Source organism: Neltuma alba, unplaced genomic scaffold (genome assembly GCF_004799145.2).
Source record: "Neltuma alba isolate B1F8T4 unplaced genomic scaffold, ASM479914v2 tig00006341_pilon, whole genome shotgun sequence".
NCBI lineage: Eukaryota > Viridiplantae > Streptophyta > Magnoliopsida > Fabales > Fabaceae > Neltuma > Neltuma alba.
In genome coordinates, this window is record NW_021634436.1 from 27,633 (window position 1) to 48,401 (window position 20,769).

The window sequence follows — 20,769 nt, forward strand, 5'->3', positions numbered from 1 at the left end:
ACTGTTCCACCGTTTATCTCAGATTGCGTCTCTGCTGATGCTCTGCACTGCCCTAGTTACTGCCTAGCGCGTCTGACTGTTTTCTTTTGCTTACCAAAAAAAAAAAACAACAACGCTATAAATCACGAGTCAACTTTTGACGCGTTTCTCAGCGCAGTACTTATATGTCAGCTTTCCAGTTTTAGTGCAAGACGCGTTGGGCTGCCGGGGCATAGTTACTTCGAGGTTCGCCCGACACAATGCTCACTTCTCATGTAACATCAAATCAAATTTAATTAAGCTGTAGTGGCGTTCGTGATTTATAAATTTTTTTTTAGTTACTGATATTTTTGAGACAATTCTAATCGAAATACTCTCAAGTTGATTTGCTCAAACTTTAGTTCATACGTGATGAAAAATTAGCCCTTTGTGATGTTTGTGATTTATAAATACATACTCTTCCCATCCTTAATATAAGATTTGATAGTTAAATTGATTTGGATCCTAAATATAAGATATATTTCTCATATTTATTAATTTTTTAAAATTACTCTTATGGATACTCCATCAACCATAATTAAATAGAAGAGGAAGGGAGGATATTAAGGAAAATGATTATAATATTTTAGAAAAAATGTCACATTTATTATAATTAACTTACTTATCTAACTTTTTTAATCTAATCAAATTAGTTAAATAGATCTTATATTAAGGGTCGGAGAAGTATATTATTAAAATTATGACAAAGTCATTCGATTGGCGAAGTGAATGCTGGTGGAGCTCTTTCTCGGCCCATGATTAGAACGTGAACTCATCGCACAATATTTTAGAACGTACGAGTTGGGTCGTTCATCACTGTCTTTTTCTTGCTGGCAGGATGATAAGAGAGATTTTGTATTTTAAAGGACACTTCACGAACCATGAAGACCAAGGAGTATGAACAGCACACTTTCAGCATATCACGTCTTTAATAATGCTGATAGCGATGTTCATTTTTCCTCCTTTGTTCTTACTTTAGGTGTGATTTCATGACAACCAAAAATAAAGCGAAAGGCGTACTGGCCCATCCCCCCCACCCCTCTCTTTAATTTAAAGCGCACTTCTCATTACTTAATAACCAAGAAAATAAGATCTCACCACCTTCCAGAGAGAAGGCGCCAACACAAAAAGGCGTACGTTTTCCTGAACTATTCAATGATCTTCATTATTCATCACCCGCACCTTAATACACTATAATCTGTCAAATCCAACTTACAAAACATGACAGTTCACTTTCTTTTTACAAGTGGCTCGAAGAAGATCTGCCAATTGGAAACTGTAAGATTTTGTGTTTTGATCTAGAATTACACAAAAAGGCTCTAAAGTATACTCATATGATATGTTGAGAAGTAGAATATGCACAGTGAAACTCAGCGTCAGTACTTGGTGCTTCTTTTCTTGAACACTGACTTGACAAATAACAAACAGGCAATTAAGAAGCCCACAGCTGCAAAACCTCCCACTGCGAGAGCCACTGTCTTCTGTGTGTGTTGTTGTCCCGTCCCTGATCCTATCAAACACAAGAATATAAGCATCACCCGCAATTGGGAGTAATATCAACCCAATAGATTCAAACTCTCCTCATTTTCCCAGTATTTAAATTATTGAGACAAATGCGAGTTAACATATGCGTCAGTATAATAACAGTTAATATTCATATTTTGATTTACCAGACGAATAAGATGATCTGCTTGGGACTCCATTGGGGTAAAAGCTGTAACTGATAAAGCATCTGTGCAGATAAATTTGGGCAGAAATGGAGTTGCCACACTGAACTCTGGCTTGATCCTCTGCACTTTTCACACAATCTCCACAATCGGAACTAGCTAAATCGCCCTCACACTGCCCCAATACATACAAGGACTGGTAGCTTCCTGTGTAAAACAGGTTCGAACCACTTTTCACTCCACTTTCCACCATACCAAACGCTGCTTCCCTCCTCTGCTCTAACCCATCTCCCTTCGCCTTCTTTCCACAAACCTTGTAAAGCAATTGAGTCTCAGGGATTTGTTTGAAGCCAACAATCTCGTACCTCATACTACACCCAACAAGCTGGATCCTAGCTGCTGCCACTTTCCCACATAGCTTGTCGAGCAAGTCTGGAATCTTGCTGACACAGTTGTAGCAATCGGAGTTTGTGAGATCTCCTCTGCATTGGTACAGACCCATGATTGCGTTCTGGTTATCACCGGATGTTGTAGAGGAGAAAGGCTTTTGCCCAGATTGGCCTACCAGGGAAGTCATGAGAGCTTGGAGGTTCTGCGAGTAAATCCCCGATGGGTCTTGAAGTTTTTGTTCTGCACATCCCTTGTACACCAAGTTTGTGTTATCCGCAGCCGAAGTGAGATAAAGAAGGAGGAGCAGGAAAACACTGCTGAGAAGAGGAGAGGGGAGAGGACAACATATTCTGATCATACCCATTTGGGAATTTGAGGGGGAAAACGAAAAAGTTGTGTTAGTCCATGGGTTTTGGGAGAGGCTCGATTGTTTGGGAGCTTCTCAGGCTCTGTTACTGGCCATTTTGGGGGGCGTCACTGGAGTTTTTTTGGGCCTTTTGATAGTGCTTTACCTTCCCCAATTCGGATGTGCAAGTGGTTGCTTTATATACTTCTAGGCCGCACAATAATTCATTTTTCCAGAGTTTTTAATTTAATGCGTAAGGCAATAATGAATGTCAACATATGCTAAATGAAAATATAACGGAATCAGTTTCGGTGCTCATCCATTTAATGAGCACCATAAGCTAATCAGATTTGAACTGTCCATATCTTATTTGGGTAGTTTAGATTTGATTTTTTTAATTTTTATTTATTCAAAATAATTATTTTAATATGTATAAAATCTAAAACAGTAATGATCTCTTAACTATCATTCTTTCAAAAAATAGTTTTTTCTATTTAAAAATAATTAATTAAAGATTTTAAATCCGGACCATTCAAATGAGATATAGACTGTTCAGATTTGATGAGCTTATAGTACTCATCAAAGAGATGAGTACTGAAACTGGTTCCAAATATAATGGACTTTTGTTCTGGTATTAAAATAAATGAATCAATATATATTTTTGTGTGCGCGCGTCTCCCCCCCTCCTTTTCCGTTTCCTCCTCAGAGGGTATTCTCATTTTTTTTTGTTATACTTTGATTTGATAAACAGTACCCACCACCAAGAGGGAGTGTAAGAGCGGAGGCTAGCTCGCAACGCCGCGTGGAAAAAAGCCGTCAAACTTTCAACATGTAGCTACAACTTAACTTGCTTGTTGTTTTAGGGTCCGTTTGGGCCCCAAACGTGCGTCCCAATCTGACTTTTGGGGTGGCTGTGATTTTGGGTGTTTGGATCTGCGATTATCTTATCTGACTTGTGAGGCTTAAATGGGCTTCTGAGAGAAGCTCATACAAGGAGCTTTTTTTTCGGATGCGCAGCTGAGGTTGAGAAACCGTTGGAGTGTATTAATTTTTTTACCTAACTGACCCTCTGCATGTTTTTTCTCTCACTTCACTTCAGCTCAAAGACAAAAAAAAAGATGCACGCACGCACTCAGAAGGCACAAGACGCTCTGAAGCTAAAAACTCCTCCCGACGTCTGCTGCCATATCCCCGTCGTGCGCCCGCCGTCTCCCGCTGTCTCAACAGTTCGGGTTCTTGTGTGGTCGGTCGTTCAATTCTTCCAACGTCTCATCAGTTCTTTCCTCTGTTCGTTCAGTTCTTCCAGCGTCGCCGTCTGTTGTCGTCGCCGTCTCCCGCCGCACGTGCTTCAACTACACGAGAAACAGGGAAATCAACCGTTTAGACTTCTCACATCGCAGCAAAATCATGCAAGCCGTAAAAACAGTCCCCACAACCAGCAATCCATCGTCCCATGAAGCTCATTCATGTCGTCCTCCTTACCTTTCCCCACTCTCTGACTCTAAAAGTATCAGATTTTCTTCGGTTCAATCCTAACCCAAATAGCACCCAGCGAAGAAAACAAAGATGCATGGAGGAAGACTTGAGGGACTCACCTTGGTCGGAAATCACAACTGCATGCAACATTATCCTCTTTCGATCACTCCTCCGACGTCAAATCCTCTGATTCTTAGTGCTCTCTCGTTGCAGGTGAGAAATGAAAGGAAGAGTGATCTAATGCTTGAAAGAATGGAAGTGGCACGTGCGGCGTCCGGTGAGGTGGCAAAATGACCAGCCTGCCCTTTTATTCTTATCTTGCTTTCTACTCATCCCTTTATCTATTTTTTGAAATTGTAAAATGAATTAAAAATAAATTCTTAATGTTTTATATGGATTTTCTTTCTCCATTAATTTTTTTGGCCCATAAAATAACTCCCGTAAAATTTTTGACTCAAAAATTAACCTGTAACTTTATCTATTTTTTTAAAAAAATTAACCTAATTTTTATTTTTAGAAATGTGCTATTTAATAGAATTAGATATGTGCTATTTAATAGAATTCATACCCTTTTAAATCATTTTACATTCAAACTTACTTTTACATTTATCATCCAAACAAGTTTCAGCTTCTCAAACTGACTTTTTTTTAAAACCTAATCCAAACATAAATCACATTACCCTATCTGACTTTTACTCAATTTGACTTTTGGAAAAGTCAGATTGAAAAAAAAATTACTTCTCCACCGCTAATCCAAACACACCCTTACTATTATTATGCTAACCAGTGTCTGCTTTCTGTTCCTCGCCCCTTTTTCCTTGGAAAAAAGCCTTTAAAAAAAGTTGCACTAACTGAATTTCCAACGTGGCTGACAACAGACAATTCAACACAAGCCTTATAAGCCGTTTCTAATTTAAAATATTTTACTAAAAAAAAGAAGCCCTAATATCGTTTAAAGAGGGGAGGAAAAAGAAAACACCGCAGGAGTCGAGTAATTTCAGGGTGCCGCACAGCACAGCACAGCACACCAACTCGCCAAGTGGAAAGACAAGTAGAAGTTCAAATTGCAAGCTTGACCTTGAGCGGCGCCGACTAATAGAAAGGGACTGTACACTAATTATGAAAAACAAAGGGAATATACATTATTACATTATACACTATCCGAGTTTAGCTCAATTTAGAGATAAAATTTCCCTTTACCGGCAATTTATAAACTAATACTACCTCTGGTACTTAATACCACCTCCGGTCCTTATTATAAGACCCCGTTTGACTTTTTGTTTGGTCCTAATTATAAGACCCCAACCCATTTTGTCTCTTATATTTATGCATTTTTTTCTAAGATAATCCTTCTAATAATGATAGTTCTAGCCAATATACTTAATTAGCAAGGATATTTTAAGAATGACAACACTTATTTATTACAAATAACTAACTTAACTTACTTCCTTAATCTCCTCATATAAGTCAATTGGGTCTTATAATTAGGACCGGAGGTAGTATAATACTACCTCTGATCCTAATTATAAGAGCCAGTTGACTAATTTGAATAGATTAATGAAGTAAGTTGAGTTAGTTATTTGTTCTAAACAGGTGTTGTCTTTCCTAAAATATCCTTGCTAATCAGGTGTATTGATTAGAGCTATCATTGTTAAAAGGGCTACTTTAGAAAAAAATGTATAAATATAAGAGACAAAGTGGAATGAGATCTTATATTTAGGACCAAAATAAAAGTCAAATAATGTCTTATATTAAGGACCAGAGGTAGCACCTCGTTTGACTTTTATTTTGGTCCTAATTATAAGACCCCAATCCACTTTGTCTCTCATATTTATGTATTTTTCTCAAGGTAGTCCCTCTAATAATAGCAATTCTAGCCAATAAACTTGATTAGTGATGATAGTTTAGAAAAGACAATATATATTTATTACAAATAATTAACTTAAATTTTTTCCTTGATTTCCTCAAATTAGTCAACTAGCTCTTATAATTAGGACCGGAGGCAGTAATAATAATACTATATCTGATCCTTAATATAAGAATTAGTAAACTAATTTGAGTAGATTAAGAAAACTAATTAAGTTAGTTATTTGTAATAAGCATATGTTATTTTTTCTAAAATATTTTTTTAATTAAGTGGGCTATAACTATTATTATTATAAAAACTACCTTAAGAAAAATGAATAAATACGATAAACAAAATAGATTAGAGTTTTGTATTTATAACAAAAATAAAAATCAAATAAACTCTTATAAGTTAATAATAACAAACATTTAGTAACAAACATTTAGATGAGGTCTCGCACATTCAAACTGTACAACTTTTGTAAATTTAACATTTGACATTAATATGATTAAGATACGACAATTATAAAACAGTATTCCATTCGGTCTTAATTAATGTCTTATAATTAGAACTGGAACTAATAGTAAATATAGAAATATTGTCGTGTTAATACTACAATATTCCTCTATTTACCATGGTTTTCCGTTCGAATGCTCCGTTCTCCTCCTTTCGTCAGGTGACTAGTGGATAAACGTTGGGAGAACAGAACGCTAACTGATAAAGGGATAATAAGAAAAAACTGGGTCAGAATGAAAAACTACATTGAGAACAAAATGGGCTTACACGGAGAAACCCAATGAGCCCATTACAGTGTACATGGGCCCAACGCGGATCAGAGTGTTAATGATTCACGGGCCCATTAACTTGCCCTTAAACCCTAGTATATGAACAACAAAAGAGCCGCGATTCTCTTGGCAGTGAGGAAAGCGGGAAGAGACCAGTGATCGAAGATGTCGAAGAGAGGTATGGCAGTTTGTGACGAGCTGGCTTGCCTCGAATTCATGGATTGCTTGTTTCTTTTTCTACTAATTGTTGGGTTAATTTGATCAGGTCGCGGTGGTTCGGCCGGAAACAAGTTCCGGATGTCACTGGGTCTACCGGTGGCGGCGACAGTGAACTGCGCCGATAATACTGGGGCTAAGAATCTGTACATCATTTCGGTGAAGGGGATCAAGGGTCGCCTTAACCGTTTGCCGTCTGCTTGCGTCGGGGACATGGTCATGGCGACCGTGAAGAAAGGGAAGCCCGATCTCCGGAAGAAGGTCTTGCCCGCCGTGATCGTACGCCAGCGCAAGCCGTGGCGCAGAAAGGATGGTGTTTACATGTACTTTGAAGGTTATTCCCTCACTCTTGATCATGAAATGCAATTACGTATCTGTTTGTTTCGTTTGGTTGAATATTCTTCTTTACTCTCTTTATTTCTTCATTATTTATCATTTATTTTAGTCTTTGTTTATTGAATTACGATTGAGCTGTTGTGTTCTTGTCGAACATTTGGTCAGTTTAGCTGCTTTTTCCTGTTAATCAATGCATATGAATTATCGCATATTTTACTTCATAACTTCAGATTGGGGACTGCACTTCTAGATTATTGATTTCTGGAATTTCTAAACCCTGCTTGGACGTTATGTTTTATGACGCTGGCTTACACCGGCTAATCATCGTATCATGGTAGCTTCTGTTTTATTTTATTTTTTTCACTTTTGATGTAATTTAGCTTTTAAGTACTGTAAGGCCAGATATTTAGCTTCCCTTGATGCATGAGTATGAGTCAAACCCATGTCTTGTTATATCGTGTACTCTGATTAGCTTCCCTGGCCCGTACCTCCATCTTGTTGACTGTTGACAGCTGTTACTCCCTGTCATTGAATGATTACTCTATCTTTTGGCTAGGATTCTTTTACAGGATGTTAATCCCTTCTTGTTCCAAGTCTAAATACTTATATAACTTGGACAATGACCGGCTGATTTTCCATTAATTGTATGACTGTTTTTATTAAAGTTCTGCTGTTGCAACAGAATCTCATTAGTCATTTCGTCTGTTATATCATTGCATTCTTATAATCAAGTGAATGATGACTGAATGAACATATGATAATATGTGCTGATATTTTATGGTTAGTATCTGTTTGGCATTCAGACTCTTAATGGCCCCTCTGACGTGAGCATTTTGACTACTCACATGAAACGTTCTCGATGTTTGACATGTTTTACATTCTGCAGATAATGCTGGTGTCATTGTGAATCCCAAGGGAGAAATGAAAGGTAATATCTTGTGCTGACTGTTTATATTATCAATAAGATCCTTGTTTATGTCATCCACCCTTCTGTTATTAATTTGGATTTCACCTTTGTGAATGTAGGTTCTGCTATCACGGGTCCAATTGGTAAGGAGTGCGCAGATTTGTGGCCTAGGATTGCGAGTGCAGCCAATGCTATTGTTTGAGGGGGCACTTTTAGTTGTTGACGTTGCTGTTTGTCTGTAGGATCTGAAGTTATCTTTATTTGTTTTTGTTTATCTCGAATAGTAAGTGCTTGAGAGTTTGTATTTTCGACATTAATGATAAATGATTATGAGAATTTTGTTTTGTTAATTGTTTTTGCCTTTCCTAGTTGAAACAAAACGGAGGAATCGCAAATTACCAGTGGTTATCATTGAGCCGAAATTAGAAGTTGGCAGACCTTGATGATTGGTTCACGCAAACATCCACAGTTTGTTTTCATTTGTGCAAGGACTGGGTTATACTCCAACCCGACCAGTCTGAAATAATACCAGGATAGAAAAATCGACCCTTAGTTTGACTCGAAGATATCTGATCCTTATTCCGACGAGATGAGGTAGGGTTGGTCTTAATTTGAAAAATGGCTGGCCAAGATTGTTTTTCTAAAAATAAAAAATCACAATAGCTCAGCTCCAATAATAACTTTGACCTAAACCTGCCCTTCCTCTTTTGCAATTAGGGGTTAGCGTCCTCTCTTCTTTCTCCTGGTGACAATGAGCCAAGGCAAGATTCGAGATTATAAAGAAGGTAATAAGGGCGTGCCTCGTGGTCAATGGACATATTGAAATCAAAAAGTCTTTTTCCCACCTAAGCATCTCCTCTCTCTTTTTTTTTTCTTAAAATGAGACTTGGCTTTTAAGATGAGGCCGGCAAACAAAATCAATTTGAGAAGCAGAATAATAGAAGAAGTAAAAGGAAGCTGACAGATTTGGTAAGTTTCTGACTTCACTCTTAATCTTTCCTTTTGAATTTAGCAAATCCAGTAAATCTGGAGCTGAGTCGAGGTTTTGTGGGCAAGGTGGGTTAGAACGTGATGGTCTGATGGAGACGGAGAAGTTAGATCAGATGAGGAAGAGACAAGGGTTAAGGAGTTGAAATTTTTTTATTTAAAAAAAAATATACGCATCCGGTTAGATCAGACCATTTGATCCGAAGGGCTTGCTTGAAATTTAGGAGGTGTTTGGATGAAACCAAACAATGGTTTGGAGAATAGCTTCTGGAAAAAATAGATTTTGTGAAGAATAAATTTTGTGAAAAAGTGATTCTGAGAAGTGAGAGTGTTTGGATAGTTGTTATTAGAAGCACTTTTTATATGTATAAATCATTAAAAAAAGCATAAGTTAATATGATAATTACATAAAACACAGATTGTATGATATATTTTAATTTGAAGGAATAAAATTGTTAATAATATATTTTTTACCAACATAATTAATAATACATAAGATAATGTAATTAATAAATAATTAATATGTGTATATTTATTTATAAGATATAAGATTAAATATGTTTAAAAAAATTAATTAAGGGGTGTTAAAATCATATGATCATTGAGATTTACTCTAATAGGCACAATCATATTCTCCAATTTGAACCAGACGCAGAATGGATTCACTTCTTCTGAAACCATGATTTTGACCCAAACCATGGTTTCAGATAATTTATACCTGTTTGGGTTTTTTTTTTTTTTCTAAATCATGACTTGGCCTGCTATCCAAACAAGACTTTAGTCTGACTCGACTCGATAACCAACCTAGTTTAGTCCCGTCCGTCTTTTGTTTGGGTTGCTTCTTTTTAGGTTGGACTGGATCAACTTTCTTCAGATTGGATCGAGTTTGCTATACTAGGTTTTTTTTTAAAACATCCCGAGTTTTCAATAATCAGGTCATTTGGGGATTTTAGGAATATGTCACACTAGCCCATGTACGGCTTTCAGAGATGGTCGATTGTTTGGGTGTTCGTTCTTGGAATGAAATCATTTGGGGTTGCTTAGGCTTTAGTGCTGGCTATTTTAGGGGCGTTTCTAGGAATATTTTGGGACCTCTTGTCCTCCCCTTGCTATGCAATTCCGCCGGGTATAAGCTCCCAAAGAGGAAAGAAGACAGTAGATGTTAGTCGCCCTCCTAATTAGAGAAAACAAAAGAGATAAGTAATGAATGGGGAAGAGAAAATACGGACAAAAAATGTCCATAAAACTGTGAAAGTGATAACAAAACTCTTTTGTGAATTACGATCAAGAGCTGTTTTTAAAGGTTCTAATTTGCATTTCCTTATATTTTGATGAAAAATCGGGGATAAATATGGCAGGTCTCGCTTCTTAGTCCTCTCTTTTTTTTCTTACTTTTATTTTTTTTTGGTCTAAAGTTCTAAACAAGGGAAAATTTTAGAACTCCTATATATATTTTTTCTCATGGTTTTTGTTTATTCTCAACTTTTTCTTCATTCACATGGGATCATTTTTTTTACCATTAGAACTTGTGATTTACTTGTTATAAAATTTATAATGAATGTGTGAGGGGAAAAAACATCAGTAAAAAATTTTATCAAAAAAAAAAACATCAGTAAAAAAACTCGAGTGGTTAGGGTACCACTGCCACACACAATATTACGCGAGGAAAGATAAAAATTCAAAATGCAAGACCCTGGGGGGTGGGCCCTAATATGAATGGCATATATATTATTCACAAATTTGAATTTTAAATTTTTACAAATTTAAAATAAAAAATAACTTCAGCTCAACACTCTACCCATGTAATGTTGCCTTGCTTTTACTAGCAAATCCGACACCTATCATACTACCTAATAATTAAGTGATATTGGTGGACTATACGGAGTCACATGATAGTAAATAAACAATAGAATTAAAACTAATTGAGCTGAAGTACATTCCAGATTTGCAATTCGATTAAAAAATGGCCATATTTAAAAACTAGTTTATAAAAATTAAGAACTGGGTCAGCATGTGCTTTGTTGAAAATAAACTGGGCTTACAAGTAAAAGCCCAACACGAGCCCATTACACTTGTGTTAAGCCCAGAATGGGCCAGACTGTAAGTGATTTACTGGCTCATTTAGTTTACCTTGCCAACGGGCCCATTTAATTTACGCTTAAACCCTAGTATACAAGGGGCAAAAGAGCCGCCATTTCCCTCGTACTTTCTCTTCACCGAGCGGAGAGCGGGAGGAAGGGGACCGGTGATCAACGATGTCGAAGAGAGGTACGGTGTCCTGTGACGGGTCAACTCGCCTGAGATACATGGACTGCTTGTTTCTTATTCTTCTAATTGTTAGGTAAATTTGATCAGGTCGCGGTGGTTCGGCTGGAAACAAGTTCCGGATGTCACTGGGTCTACCGGTGGCGGCGACAGTGAACTGCGCCGATAACACTGGAGCTAAGAATCTGTACATCATTTCGGTGAAGGGGATCAAGGGTCGCCTTAACCGTTTGCCGTCTGCTTGCGTCGGGGACATGGTCATGGCGACCGTGAAGAAAGGGAAGCCCGATCTCCGGAAAAAGGTCTTGCCCGCCGTGATCGTACGCCAGCGCAAGCCGTGGCGCAGAAAGGATGGTGTTTACATGTACTTTGAAGGTTATTCCCCACTCTTCATTACTAAATACAATGGCGTATCTGTTTGTTATATTCTGTATGGTTATGGTCGATCGAATTTCGCTTCTCATCACCTTCGTTTCTTCATTCTTCATCTTTTACTTTTGTCTTTGTATATTTGATTGCGATTTTGCCTGTGTGGTTTTTGTGGAACGTTCGGTTACTTTTGCTCCGTTTTTCCTGTTGATGAATGTATACGAACTATCACATGTTAGTGAATGAATAATCACATGTTTTATTTGATAAGTTCAGATTGCGTACTGTACTTCTAGATCATTGATTTTCAGAATTTCTAAACCCTGTCTCGAGGTTATGTTTTACGAAGGTAGCTTGCACCTGCTAGTCATTACATCATGGTAGGTTTAATTCTTTTATTTTTTAATTTGATATAATTTAGCTTCCAAGTTCTCTAAGGCCAGGCCATTTAGCTATCCTGATGCATGAGTATGAGCTCTCTTGAACTCTGATCATTGATTTCCCCCAATAAATGGGTAACCCTCCAGATTATCTTTGGAACAGATTAATTGATGGCATGCTGTGATTGCCAAGGAATATGAGTTGCAGTGAATCCCTTCATTTAGTTGACGATTGACGATGCGTTACCTAGTATTTGCGCTTGTTCAGTTGTTCCTACACACTGAACGTTTAGTTTAGTTTTTGGCCAACGTTTGCTTAGAGGATAAGAATCTTTTTCCTTTTCTAATTCTAAACACTTCGGGTGATTTTCCATTAACTATATTATATGATTGTTTTTATCAAAGTTATTCTTTGGTAATAAGAATCTCATTTACGTTCATGTGTTATATTTATTCAAGTTCGTTTTTAGTGAACAATTGTTATGTTTTACTTTCCGCAGATAACGCTGGTGTCATTGTAAATCCCAAGGGAGAAATGAAAGGTAATATGTTTTGCTAGATTGTTGATATTTTCGACAAGATCCTTAATTATGTCTTGCACCTCTCGGTTATTAATTTTGATTTCACCTTTGTAAATGTAGGTTCTGCTATCACCGGTCCTATTGGTAAGGAATGCGCAGATTTGTGGCCCAGGATTGCAAGTGCAGCCAACGCAATTGTTTGAGAGGGATTTGTAGGATCTGAACTGAAATTATCAGAGTTTTGTTTACCTTGAATAGTACTCCAGATGCCTGAGTTTGTATTTCTGACATTTATGTGAATCATTTTAAGGATTTTTTTTAAATGTTTTTTTTTCTTTTCTCCGTTGAAAAGTGGGAACCACAAAATGCCAGATTTTACTATATGTTCAATATAATGAGCCGAAATAGAAGTAGAGACCTGACTAACATGCGAGATTCACCTCGATAGCTTCATTGACCTCACTGTTCATAATCCTTAATCTCTATGATCGACTATATGTTCAGTGTAATGGGCCGAAATAGAAGTAGAGACCTGACTAAAATGCCAGATTTACCTTGATAGATTCATTGACATCACTGTTCATAATCCTTAATCTCTATGATGGACTTTTCGGAAAGGGCAAACCGGACCAAAATGATTTGTAAAGACCCTATCGTGCGTAAGAGCCGTTAAAGGAGAGCGACGCAGTTGATCTGGACTAGCCTGGGGCAAAAAGAAAAGCAAGTATAGATCGAAATACAAGGTTCAAGTTGCCTCGGGTATAAAATTTTGTTTGAGGAAAAATGGAGCAGGATTTGTTCTAAGTTTTTGTTCAAGGTTAATGTGTAAGTTTGTCCTGAATTATCACAAGAGGCGCAATCGGTATAGCTAATTTGACGCGACAACTCATGATTTCAATAGTGTGTGGCAGTGATTTAATTTACATCATTTCAAATTTTGTAAAAGAAAAAGTGCCTTTGCCTGCTTCTTTGATTCCGCCTATTCGAACTTGCATTTTGATGTTTAGTGCAGCGCACGCAAGCCACAAGTCTACAAGGCTTTGCCTTGCTTGTTTCTGTTCCCCAAAGTCTCTTTCGATTGCACCAGAGTTTGGAACAAGGCAACATCCGTCAGGCCACGCAAAGCAAGAAAGGCTTTCAACGACGAAAATATACAGCAAGAAATTGTGGGCTTTGCAAATGGACAGCAAGACTGTTATTGGGTAAAGACCTGGTACTGTGGAAGCCTGATGGAGCTTTACTTCATGCGCGGGAGCCAGCTAGCTAGCTTAGGTATGCAGGTCCATATATATTAGTATTTAAGTACACTCTTCTCTTTGCTACGAGTTGAGCTTTTCTTCAACACACATATCTTCCATTGCAGAAAATGGTTGGACAGAATGGCAAGTTTCGATGATTATATTCCTTGTTAAGCAGTACCGATTTGGTTTGAACAAGACGCAACGCATTCTCTGAAATTGCACGTACATGCCGGATTTGGTGACCTTTTTCGCTTCTAAAGGTGGCAAAGACGAAACCATGAGACAGGGAGGTTAAGATATGTTCCACTAAATATCTCCACCTCTCATTTCATTGCTTATCCAATCTCATGCATTCCTTTCATTTATTTTGTTGGCGACACGCATAACTGCCATAACTAATTCTGAAACCTCCGCATTATTGATTCTTCTTACTCTCTATTTTCCTTGCCACATAATTATCCACATATCGGAATGAAGGCCACCCACGTACTAGCACAATTTTTTTACTGCTAGACTAACCTTGATTTTTATGATTGTCTATGATCCGTCATTGACGCCTTTGGAATATTTCTAGTTAACAGTATCATTGTTTTTATTAACTATTTCCTCTTGATGGATTATGTTTACTACATAATAAATTGTCATGTCATAAAAGATATGCGGTGAAAAACTTTTTTGAAGATTTTGCTTTGCCTAGACTTTAATATCCAACCTCCTTTTTAGTCTGTCTTCAGAGCTGCAGAAGCACCGTTCTATCTGTTATGCTGCTTTTAAATCGTTAGGAACTTTGTTGGGTTCGAAGACAGATTCTTGCAAATTTTGATATAATTGCTTTCACATTATGCCCGTTATCACGTATAAACAGAGCGTACCGTCTTGATGTCGCGAGGACCTCATTCCACTAATATTCCTGATTTGAAACATCCTCAAAAAGTTGCTCAAATCTTAGAGTAAAACACAAGCAAATCACAAATGATCACACGCTAACAAATCTCTATCCAATATTGTCTCCCAAAAAAAAAAAAAAGGCTAAAACATCCCCTTTGACAACACACCACTCAATCCCTCTGTCCTTGCTGGGACCATTATCGCTGTGCAAGAGAATCACACGCACTATTCATGACAATGCTTTTCATCTACCACGGGATCCGAAGTATCATAAACACCGAAAGGCTGAGCTTTCACAGATCTATCTGAATTCTGAAGTCTTCAGCCAGAAGCACAAGAGCAGGAAATGAAGATCTCAAGGCTTTATTATAGCTTTCACAGATCAGTTCAGTTATTGAAGTTTCAGAGAAAAACCAGAGTCTGCTCCTCAGTTACACTTGGTGGTAATAATGCTCACAAGAGATCATCTTCACTTGGCTGTTTTCCTTCTTCAAGCATTCTGAGAGACATAATCTGTAAGTTGAAGAATCGATGGAAGCAAGCTTTGGGATGGCGAAGCGGTGCTTCTCAACATTATAGCTACGATCTTCGAAGTTATTGTCTTAACTTCGATGATGATCCTTCAAATCACCATATTCGCCCTCTTCCTCCTCTACCAAGATGATCTTCTCCTTTTAGATTCTCTCTCTACCGAATTATTATTACTATGAATAAGTCTTTCTGCAGGCTCTTGTTGTTCTACGCGGCAACATGATAATGTTTTGCAAATGGCATAACTGTATAAAGTGGTTTGATACAATTATTTTATATGGTGATACGTTTTTCTTATCATTTTCGTTGTTGGTTTCTGAGGGTGGAATATGGAAATCTGTAACACAGAAAAACTATCCAATCTCACTGCTTCATTCTCTATTTTTTTTCCCCTTTTGGGTTGCTTTTCTGGGTTCCTCCACTGTAGTTTCTTGTGATTCTTCTGCTGACTATCTGGGAATCCAAAGATTTAAAGGTTGATGCATTAGATAATTTGAAGTGATATGACCTAAACATCTTTTTTCACACAGCATATTGCTTTATAAATCGAAAGTTTCGGTTATGTCTAAGACCAGGAAGGACGCCATATCTTCTCTTCTCTGTTAAAGTACGTATTCGTATAATTTTGTTTTCAGGAAAAGGAGTTGTTTATTCCGTTTTTAAATTATATTTTGAGATTAAGAACCGTTTCTGTTACAAATTAAGATACCGCAAACTTGTACACGCTTTTTGTTTCCAATCGACCGATAAAAGTACAAATTGTCCGCCATGTTGTTAATAGTGCTTATTAAATTATTATTATTATTTGTTGCAGCAGGATCTAAATACTAAACTTCTTCACATGTGGTCTTGTACTTTCAGCCTGAAATAGCTGTGTATTAAATTATTTGTCAAACAGAAATTACTTCTCTTGTACGGGGTTTTTAGATGGAAACCAAATCATTGTTTTAAAAGTGCTTTTACGGTATATGAGGTAAATATGTGAAGTAGTTTGTTTTGTTTTGCAGAAAAATACTTCTCAAAATGCTTTTGAGAAGTATTTTTGGGTGCTTTCAAACACCCCTGTAAACGCTTGAAGCCATAAACTGTTTAAAGATAATTAAGTTGTAATGTTTATTCTTCAACTACCATGAAGGGACTCTCTCTCTCTTCTTCTTTTTTTTTTGAATTTTTTTTTACCTACATGAGATTAAAGAGGCTATATAGTGGGAAGAGGGAAAAAAGAATGAAAATTAAATTAAATTTATTTTTTAGAAATTAAAACCTCGATCTGGTGACCGATCTAATTGGTAATTATTGAGGGAGGGAGGCGCCTAAATCAAATTCATAGACGGGCAATGATTTTAGGAGGCAACCGTTGCAAGGGGGGAAAAAAACAGAGAAAAAAAAAAGAAGAGTGCGTGTCCTGTGGCACTGATTAAGGCCCTACATTATAAATTACTAATAAATTCCATTAACCTAACTGATGATGTTTAGGGTACGACGATTCCTGTCGGATCAATAATTTCTCTCACTAATTATCTCCACCTTCATGCATCATACAGACTGAAATTATTCATGTTAATCTTAAATTCTTTAATTCTTAATCCACATGGACGATATACGGATCTGACAACTGTTAAGTGAATAAATTTACACCTCTTTGGCACAATGGCCGAGTTTGTGGAGCGGCGCAGCATTGTGGGGTGGGGAAGAGGATCATGACTTCATCAGGGGGCGTCCAGCCTCCAGAGGTACTGTGAGAGCCGGAGGATCAGCGTTGAATTATCTCAGGAGCGAGCGGATCATGTCCGCATGTACGCGACGACGTCGTTTCAGCCATAGGACATGTCCGACCGCGAAACGGCAGAGCAGCTTGGAGATTGACGACACTCTCTTGTCCGCCATCCCTTCGTTGTTATTTTAAGATTCATTCATTCATGGGATTCTGGGTTTTGATGACATCCCCACCTTTTTGTTTCTGTTTTTATTATTATGACTAGAAATACAAGCGTCTGCCACATTTGCTTCTGCGTGGTGATATCACGGTAGCTGCTCTGATGGAGTACAGCTAATATATTATTATCTTTGTTTTTTATAATATAAAAACTAATTAATTAATTTAAATAGATTAAAAAAATTTGTTAAATTAATTACTTCTAATAAATAAGTGTTTTCTTTTCTGTTATATTCTTACTAATTATATGTATTAGCTAGATACCATTTGATGAAACATCTAATATGTGTAATTACTACATTAAAAAAATAGATAAATATGAAAGACAAAATAGATTGGAGTCTTGTATTTATGACCAAATTAAAAGTTAAACTAGCTCTTATATTAAAAATCAGTGGTAGTATATAATATACTACCTCTGGTCTTTAATATAAAACATCGTTGGACTTTTATTTTGGTCCTAAATATAAGACCCCAATCTACTTTCTCTTTCATATTTATATATTTTTTCCAAAGTAGTCCTAATAATGATAATTTTAGCCAATACATTTGATTCATAAAGATATTTTAGAAAAAATAACACTTATTTATTACAAATAACTAACTTAACCTATTTCTTTAATCTCTTCACATTAATTAACCAGCTCTTATAATTAGGACCGGAAGTAGTATATATTAACCACTAAATTAGCTTTTTAAAATCTAAACCCCATCACCTTAATTCTCTGGTGCAACTTGTATTGGGAAAATATAAAGATGTGGGTGGGTGGGATGACTGTAGGTTGGGAAGTAATTAAGCCAGAATCTCGTCTTCATACTAACTTACATTGCAATATATGCACGACGCACATATATATATGGCTATGAGTGGCAGCAAGTAATTGCGCATAATAAGAGGAGCCACAAGATGCCATGTGAAATTGAGAGGTGCAATATATTATATCTTTTTTCATTCAACTCTGCTTGCAGCAACATAGGCATGAAATAATAAATTAATAGAGTTTAAGTGCCCGTTTGCATTAGTAATTAGAAAAGTAACTTTTCTTTAATTTGATTTTTAAAGAAATTAGATTGAATAAAATTTAAACTGGGTGATATGGATTATGTTTGAATTAGATTTTATAAAAGTTAGTTTGTAAAAATGAGATTGGGTAAAAGATTGTTTGAATTATGGTTGAATAAAAGTAAGTTTGATTTGTAAAATTACCAAAATGGGTATAAGTTTTGATAAATAATGAAACATGATAAAAATATAAATTTACATAATATAATGAATTTAAATTCTCTTAATATGAAGAAGTAAAATTTAATGGCTAAAATATATTTTAAAACATTAGAAATATCATAAAAAATTATTAGAATTATAAAGTGAAACATAATTTCAATGGATAGAATATTTTTAGATTTAAATTCATTTTATTGTGACAAGGTTTAACAAATAATGAAACATGATTAAAAAAAATGAGAGAGAGAGTGAGAGAGAAATTAATAATTATCTGACACATTTTAACAGTACACTCCCACAAGCACTGTGAAAATAAAAAATAAGCTACTTGTATCAATTTTTCCAATTGTACAATTGAATCTTGCTTTTCAGTTATAAGTGGGATGAACCAAAAACCATGCCAAACAGGTCAAAAATTACAAATCGGACTTATGGTACCAATAAGCTCTTTTTGGGCTCACAAACACCCAGCCAAACAAACCCTAAGACAGCGTGCTGCAATTAAGAGAGGAGACACTAAGGGTGTGTTTGGATGAAACCAAACCATAGTTTGGAGAATAGCTTCTGGAGAATAGATTATGGAAAAAATAGATTTTGTGAAAAAGTGATTATGATAAATGAGAATGTTTGGATAGTTGTTATCAGAAGAACTTTTTATATGTACAAATTTTACTAAAAAATGTATAAGTTAATATGATAATTACATAAAAGATAGATTTTATAATATATTTTAATTTGAAAAAATAAAATTGTTAATAATATATTTTTTTACCAACATAATTAATAATATATAAAATAATATAATTAATATGTATATATTTATAAAATATAAGATTAAATATGTTTATAAAAAAATAATTGAGGAATGTTAAAATCATATTATCGTTGAGATCTACTCTACAAGTACAATCATATTCTCCCATTTGAGGCAGAAGCAGAATAAATTCACTTCTTCTGAAACTATGTTTTTGAGCTCCAAACCATGGTTTTGATCCAAAACCATGGTTTCTATTTTTTCCTGGGTGTTTGGCAAGTCTGAAACCCAAACCATGGTTTGGGTCCCAAAACCATGGTTTTCCATGTTATCCAAACAGGCGCTAAGACTCTCCCGTTAAATATGAAACACTACAAAGGCATCAGAATATTTCTGGTTTCTTCCACTAAGGGTAAGGGTAAGGCAACAATTGGTGAAATGAAAAGGGATCCATCCCATCTGGGGCATTAAAATATATATATATATGTGTGTGTGTGTGTGTTTATATAAGAACAGGTATTACAGCCTAAAGTTGTTTCCCCAATTATTTACCTTTGTTACGCTACTGCCCTACCCCCACTCTCCTATTTATAATTTTGCCCCTTTCTTTCTCTCACAAATGCCTCCCTTCCGCCAAATCTCCAATAACCTTTCCTTCTCCCTTTTAAATATTGGGGTCGGCGTCATTGCTTGCTTTCTTTGAAGCCTGAAGCTACCAATCGACATATCCCTCTGCGCTTCCCTTATTTTTTTGATGTGTGTGGGTGTGTGTGTTCGTGTCTTGTACTGCTGTCTTCTAAGGTAATTCACGGTGCATATGCTTTAGAGCCTCTCAATTTCAAACCTGAATTTAAAAAAAAAAAGAAAGAAAGAAAAAAAGAAACACAAGTTGAGAAAGCGACATCAATGACACCATAGGAATCAATGACACGCTTTTCTTGTTTTCTTGTTTTATTTTTTGCCCTGTCAACTTATAAAATAGATTGTTTATCAAGTAATAAATGAAGCCACATTTCCTTGCATTTTCGCAAAATTAAAATTGAAAAAAAAAATACATACCAGCCCGCCAGCAAAGAGTCGCGAAATGCATGTGCGTTTTACCTAGATTTAAAAAAAATTACATTTTTCCAAATTATATTTTTGTCAACCTTACACAAATTTCATGGGAAAATCCCCGAGTTAAAACAACTTCTCACGAAAATTCACTCCAAACTCATTCATTTTTTTATAGACGAGCCTATAAAATCAAAGCTGTGTGCAATATAATATGGAAGATATTCCGAATCTCGCAAGAGAATTTTCTCGTATTACAGAAACTTGCTAAAGTTGTTCTTTCGACCCCTCCCAACTTGAATTGTATTTTTCACACGGAGAATCCAGAATCACGCCAATATTAAAAAGAGGCGGGGAAGTTAAAAACCCAATCCGACCTGCCGGATTCGAACCAGCGACCTAAGGATCATCTGCCGGGATTACCCACTACAGTCCTCCGCTCTACCAACTGAGCTAAGGTCGGATTTATTGTCTGCACATCCCATTTTATATTAATAGATTATGAAATCTTCTGTTTATTCTCTTTCTATCCACGTATATTTGTCATTTGTGGATGCTGGTACTTGAAAAATTAATGGACCGAGTTTGTGTTCGTGAAAACTACCCGTGGTAAAGATGCATGAGAAGGATTA

At 36.2% G+C, this 20,769-nt stretch overlaps 3 protein-coding genes and 1 non-coding gene across 4 annotated transcripts; 2 read left to right on the plus strand and 2 right to left on the minus strand.

Annotated features, from left to right (window-relative positions):
- Nucleotides 1-807: 807 nt before the first annotated feature.
- LOC114750181 (60S ribosomal protein L23) lies at nt 808-12,899 on the plus strand. Its single transcript, XM_028938731.1, has 5 exons — nt 808-818; nt 11,196-11,242; nt 11,330-11,614; nt 12,489-12,530; nt 12,630-12,899. The coding sequence occupies exons 2-5, from the start codon at nt 11,230-11,232 to the stop codon at nt 12,710-12,712; spliced, it is 423 nt and encodes a 140-aa protein (XP_028794564.1). The 5' UTR covers nt 808-818; nt 11,196-11,229; the 3' UTR covers nt 12,713-12,899.
- LOC114750170 (plasmodesmata-located protein 3-like) lies at nt 1,202-2,439 on the minus strand. The gene is made up of 2 exons (XM_028938717.1): nt 1,689-2,439; nt 1,202-1,528 (listed from the first exon to the last, which is right to left on the minus strand). Exons 1-2 carry the CDS (start codon nt 2,437-2,439, stop codon nt 1,395-1,397), a joined length of 885 nt encoding a protein of 294 aa, XP_028794550.1. The 3' UTR covers nt 1,202-1,394.
- On the plus strand, nt 6,634-8,285 carry LOC114750180 (60S ribosomal protein L23). Its single transcript, XM_028938730.1, has 4 exons — nt 6,634-6,706; nt 6,794-7,078; nt 7,967-8,008; nt 8,107-8,285. Exons 1-4 carry the CDS (start codon nt 6,694-6,696, stop codon nt 8,187-8,189), a joined length of 423 nt encoding a protein of 140 aa, XP_028794563.1. The 5' UTR covers nt 6,634-6,693; the 3' UTR covers nt 8,190-8,285.
- Nucleotides 12,900-20,508: 7,609 nt separating the features above from the next.
- Nucleotides 20,509-20,600, minus strand: TRNAY-GUA (transfer RNA tyrosine (anticodon GUA)). Its single transcript is given in 2 exon segments — nt 20,509-20,544; nt 20,564-20,600. It is a non-coding gene; the product is annotated as a tRNA-Tyr (tRNA).
- Nucleotides 20,601-20,769: the final 169 nt, after the last annotated feature.